General features: G+C 59.0%; 1 protein-coding gene across 1 annotated transcript; it reads right to left on the reverse strand.

Annotated features, from left to right (window-relative positions):
• Positions 1–2915: 2915 nt before the first annotated feature.
• LOC128903418 (olfactory receptor 14J1-like) lies at positions 2916–5628 on the reverse strand. Its single transcript, XM_054187428.1, has 3 exons — positions 4718–5628; positions 3227–3254; positions 2916–2921 (listed from the first exon to the last, which is right to left on the reverse strand). Exons 1-3 carry the CDS (start codon positions 5626–5628, stop codon positions 2916–2918), a joined length of 945 nt encoding a protein of 314 aa, XP_054043403.1.
• Between the last annotated feature and the right edge of the window lie 241 nt (positions 5629–5869).

The raw sequence follows: 5869 nt of genomic DNA on the forward strand, positions 1-5869 counted from the left end.
AGGTCTGGGTGGGGGTGGCTGAGCTGCCCTGCTGCCCTCCTTGGGACATCCTTCCCACTCTGCCCTCCTGGTGCCCTTCCTGCTGGGGGACAGGGAGGGCTGATGGCCGCGGGGCAGGGGCTGGGGTGGTGATGGGGAGAGGGGCAGGGAGGGGGTGAGGGTCCAGCTCCCTCTCGGGGCACTGGCAGCAGCTCACCAAGCCGAGGGCCTCCTGCATCGCCCGGAGCTCCTCTTCCAGGTGGGACTGCGCCTCCTTCATTGCGCCCATCTCCTGGAGGAGCTCCTCGGAGAGAGCTGTGGCCTGGCAGAAAGGGGTGGTGGGGGTGAGCCCCAGGAGAGGGTCCCTGGGGACCAGGACCATTGCCGCCGCTGTGGCCTGCCCAGAGCCGGGGGGCAGTGCCAGGCTGGCAGGGCAGCGCGGGCAGCACGTCCCATCCATCACATCTTCAAGAGCTGAGATGGGGCAGCAGCTCCCCAGAGACCCCCACCCCTGCCCCGGGGGGGCCCATTGCACAGCCCAGCTCAGCAGGGACGCCCCCAGCCCCGCTGCCCCTGCCAGGCTCCCAGTGAGATCCCTGCAGCCCATCCAAAGGGCAAAGAGCCGCTGCAGCCCCTCTCCGGTCCCCACCAGTGCCGGCTTTACCCCTTGGGAAGCGGTGGGAGATGAGGCCCATGAGGTGCTGATGGAGCCTCTCAGCTGCCCCAGGAGTGGATGCGGCACTGGCTGAAGGTCAGGAGCGGGGAAGAGAGGGCTGGAGAGGGTGGTGAGGCCGGACCTCCAGGGTGCCGAGCATCCATCCAAGGGAGCCAAGGGCACCAGGGACTCGCTGGGTATCGGCCCCACCAGGACCCGCTGACGGCAACGTGGGGAAGACCCAGAGCAAGCGGAGCAGCATTTCAGCCCCAGCTTTTCCTCCCCAAGACTTCACCCCTTTCCTTCACTGAAGCCCCACGTGCCACCCTCAGCTCAGGCTTATACCAGCCCTTGGTCTAAGGGCAGCACAACGGCGGCTGGACCCCGGAGGATGGGGTGTCGTGCAGGGGAGCAGCCAGGGGATGGGCAAGAGCCTCTACCTTGGAGATGCCGCTCTCATTGGCTTTGATCTTGTCCTTCATCCAGCCCACGTCGGTGGCCACGGAGGCCAGCGGGGGGCTGCTCGTGCTCTCCTGGAGCAAGTCCTTCCCAGGCAGCCACTGCCCCGGTTCCTGGGGCTGCTGCCCCCTGTCCTGGGCCCTGTCGCCCTCCTTCTCCAGCACAGGGGGTGCCTCTGCAGGCTGGTCCCCCTCCCAGAGCAGGGTCAGGCTGTCCCCCTGCTTCTGGGCAGGCAGGTCCTGCAGGCCCAGGTGCCCGAGCATGGCGAGCAGCAGGCTGCGCAGCGCCATGAAGTTGACTGCCCCGAGCTCGGGCGTCCCGATGGCCTCGTCCAGCAGCTGGTACAGGCTGAGCTGGGCCATGGCTGCTGCCCTGCCCAAAGCCATGGAGGCACCTGAGGGGGATGGGAACCTTTCTGCCTGAGGGGGGGCCCGGGATGGCTGGAAGGGATGGGAACTTGAAGCCTTCCTCTTCCTCTTCCTCCTCTTCTTCCTCCTCCTCCTTCTCTGCTGGCTCCTCGCAGCGGAGTGGTCACACCAACACGGGAGGGGTGACAAGGGACAAGGCAGCGTCCCCTGTTGCTAGGCGATGCCCCGCCCCCCGCAGCCACCTACCAACGGGGACGCTGCATTGTCCATTGTCACCCATCCCACCGCCGAGTGGACGCCCTCATGGCGAAGGTGGAAGCAGACAAGAACAACCTGATGCTGGGACTCGATGTGGTGGGACCAGCCCCATGGGGGTGATGGGGCGAGCAGGGCCATGTAGCCACTTCTCCCTCTCCTCCCAACACAGGAATGTTTCTTGATCTCTGTGCCACGCTGACAGCTGCTCTTTGGGACCTAGCCATTCTGCACAGCAGGAGTGCTCCGCTCTTCCTAATTTGTCCCTTTTTCCAAGAAGTTCATCAGCAACTCCAAAAGCCCACTGTCATGCTTTAGCCTCAGACGGCAACGAAGAACCACGTGCCGCTCACTCGGGCCTTCCCAATACGGGAAGAATTGGAAGAAAAAAGGCAAGACTCTTGGGTTGAGACAAAGGCAGTTTCACAGAACAGCAAAGGGAACAAGAAAACAACAACAATGACACAGACAGAGGGATGTACAAACACGATTACGGAACCCACGCTCCCCGCCGCTCCCGGATCGGACCCAGGCCCCCCAGCCCACTCCAAGCGGAGATGTCCTGCCCCCTCCCCCGGCAGCTCAGGGTGGGCATGGCTCACATGGCATGGAATACCTGTGTCCTGGGGAGAATTAACCCTGTCCCCGCCGCAACCAGGACATTATCCACCCCTTATTCCAGACCATCTATGCCATGCCCACATCTTACAGGTTCCAATGAATTGCCACCACTTTCCCCTGTCAGGTATATACATACGTATATATTCATGCAGATCTAATGGCCTTAGTCTATGGACTCAACTCTCCCAGCTCTACCGTTACTCAGTCTGGCTGGGATGGAGTTCATTTTCTTCATATCGGCCTGTACGCTGCTGTGTTTTGGATGTGTGACTGAAACATGGCTGATAACTCACTGAAGGTTTAGCTGCTTCTCAACCGGGCTTTGCACAGCATCAAGGCCGCCTTCCTGTTTCTCAGTTTGCCTTGGACTGCCGTGTGCCGTTAGGGACCAAGCAGACCAAAGGGAGAAGTCATGCCCTATAATGTCTCTCCTGTGTCCTTCTGTGCTGGGGCTGGAGTGAGCGAGTGGCTGGTGTGTGCTTAGTTGCTGGCCAGGGTCACCCACCACAACCCTCTTGAACAGTAAAGTCTGCGGCTGAAGCTCTTGTCAGTCAGACAAGATCAGTCTGCTGATCACCTTACACCTGTAGTGATGGTAACAGGAGCAGCCAGGGGGTGGGCTTGTGAGGGGCAATGGGATTATCAGTACATCACCTCCTGCACCCATCAGGTGGAAAGGTTCTTCAGCATCTTCCCACCATGCTTTCTCCTGGGCTAGAGAAGAGGAGCTCAGTGATAGAGGGTGAGTCCCCTGCAGGGGCAGAAACTGGCACTGGCCCTTCCTGCATTTCCTGAGGTTCTTGCTGACACATGTTCTCCTCCTCCTTGAACCCTTTCCCTGGTCACAAAGGACTGGAGACCTTTTCAGTGAAGACTCAGGCAAAGAAGCCTTTGAGTCCCTCAGCCGCACCTGTGTCTGCTCTTATGAAATCCCCCTCCCCATTCTGCAGCCGCCCTGCATTTTCCATGTTCAGCCTTGGTCTCTCATGAGCGACCAAAGCTCCTCTTCTTGCTCTTCACTCTTCTTACAGCCACCAACTCCAGGCGAGCTTTGCTGTTCCCTAAAGCATACCTCCACAACAAAGGCAATTTATAAATTCCTTCTGTGTAACCTGTCCTTGCTGTCACCTCTGGGCAGCTGCTTCATGGTCCCTCTCAATGACCTGTCCCTACCCCAGGAGCCCAATGCACGGCCCCACAGCCCTGCTGTGAAGGCACACCACACAGTAGTGTGCATTCAGGGGTGGGTAAAAGGCCCTCAGCACCATCACCTGGGCAGTCGTCTTTGTCCCACCTCCCCATGAGCATCATATTTTGGAAGCTCCCCCAGCACCCGACCCCTCCCGAGTGCCAGCCATGTCCCACATGGGGCTGTGCAGACAGCCCTGCTCCAGGTCTGGGCCAGGAGAGAGCCCGGGCAGGGCTGGATGTTCCCCTGATCCAGGTACTGAGCCCAGCAGGAGGATGGAGATGGCCTCGCAGTCGCACTCACCCGTAAACCTGGGGTGAGCAACCAGTGCTGGAAACGGTCGGTGAGACAGACCGGTGGGTAAGAAAGGCTGTCCATGCCACCAGGGGCACAGACCAGCCTCCTCTCTCCTGCACCTGCCTGGCTTTAATCCTTTCCACAAGCCCTGGCTCTGCACCACAAACACTCTGGTGTGAGCCCTCACCCCGCATGGTCACACGGTACAAGCCGTACTCCGAGGATTTTCCCTCCTGGGCACTTTCCAGCCCAGCCCAGCTCCCTCCAAGCTCTGCCACCTCCCCTGCCCTCTCTCCATCCCAGCCCAGTCTGCGCTGGCCCAACAGCAGAGCCTGCCCCAGGGTGCTGCAGAGCTCTGGGCACTCACTCCACAGCCACAGCCCCTCTGAAGGGCACCGCAGCTGCTGGGGGGCAGAGGAGGGTCAGCCCCAGAGATGGGGGGCATTTGGGCACAAGGAAAAGGCAGTCAGTGGGCCCCTGTGTCCTCCTCCCCAGGATATTCTGAGGGGTCTGCAGCCCCTCTGTGCCATCCCCTCTCCCCAGCCCAGTACAAGAGCCCTGGCCCTGGGGACCCTCAGGCAGCTCCTGCCGCCCCAGTGACAGAGTGGCACTGGGACAGCCTGCCCCAGGCTGCTGCAGCCAGAAAGGTCTTCTCATTTCCCATCCATTCAGCCCTGCTGCTGATGGGTCTCAGAAAAGGAAGTGTTAGCTGGTTCATGTATTTTATTTAAACACACAGAGCGCCTGACTCTTCATTTACAGAAATATTTTGTGTCACAGACGAGAGGTGAAAAGTTAAGGAGGAGGGGAGGAATAGTGAAGGCTTGTCACACCAGGTACAGGGAATCCTTTGCAGAGGAAGGTACACAGTCTATGGCTGCTGAAAAATGTCCAATCAGTTTCCTCAGGGCACCCTTGAGCTCCTGGTTCCTCATGCTGTAGATGAGGGGGTTCACTGCTGGAGGCACCACCGAGTACAGAATTGACAGCACCAGATCTAAGGATGGTGAGGAGATGGAGGAGGGTTTCAGGTAGGCAAATACAGCAGTGCTGATAAACAGGGAGACAATGACCAGGTGAGGGAGGCACGTGGAAAAGGCTTTGTGCCGTCCCTGCTCTGAGGGGATTCTCAGCACAGCCCTGAAGATCTGCACATAGGACACCACAATGAAAACAAAACACGTAAAGAATAAACAGGCACCAAACACAATAAGCCCAACTTCCCTGAGGTAGTCCGAGTCTGTGCAGGAGAGCTTGAGGATCTGGGGGATTTCACAGAAAAATTGGTCTAGGCCATTTCCTTGACAGAGAGATATTGAAAATGTATTGGCTGTGTGCAGCAGAGCATAGAGAAAGCCACTGCCCCAGGCAGCTGCTGCCATGTGGACACAAGCTCTGCTGCCCAGGAGGGACCCATAGTGCAGGGGTTTGCAGATGGCAACGTAGCGGTCGTAGGACATGATTGTCAGAAGATAAAACTCTGCTGAGATCAAGAAGGCAAAGAAAAAGACCTGGGCAGCACATCCCGAGAAGGAGATGGCCCTGGTGTCCCAGAGGGAATTGGCCATGGCTTTGGGCAGAGTGGTGGAGATGCAGCCCAGGTCGAGGAGGGCGAGGTTGAGGAGGAAGAAGTACATGGGGGTGTGGAGGCGGTGGTCACAGGCTACGGCAGTGATGATGAGGCCATTGCCCAGGAGGGCAGCCAGGTAGATGCCCAGGAAGAGGCAGAAGTGCAAGAGCTGCAGCTCCCGTGTGTCTGCGAATGCCAGGAGGAGGAAGTGGGTGATGGAGCTGCCGTTGGACATCGCATCCCTTTGTTCCCGAGGTACTGCCAAAGGAGGAAAGCCCACTCACAAGTCAGGACAGCTCTGAGCAAATCTCTTCCCATTGCCTGCCCTTCCAAACCCCAGCTGCGGAAACACACTTTGCCCGTGTCCTTTTTTGCGGGAGCTTTCTGCATTGCCCTTGTTGGAGCTCTCATTGTTGCTGGCCAAGTGTGCCGTGAGGAGCAGAGCTCTGCTTGTGGGCTCCCAAGGAGTCATCCCT

The sequence above is a fragment of the Rissa tridactyla genome, unplaced genomic scaffold (genome assembly GCF_028500815.1).
Source record: "Rissa tridactyla isolate bRisTri1 unplaced genomic scaffold, bRisTri1.patW.cur.20221130 scaffold_33, whole genome shotgun sequence".
In the NCBI taxonomy this organism is placed as follows: Eukaryota; Metazoa; Chordata; class Aves; order Charadriiformes; family Laridae; genus Rissa; species Rissa tridactyla.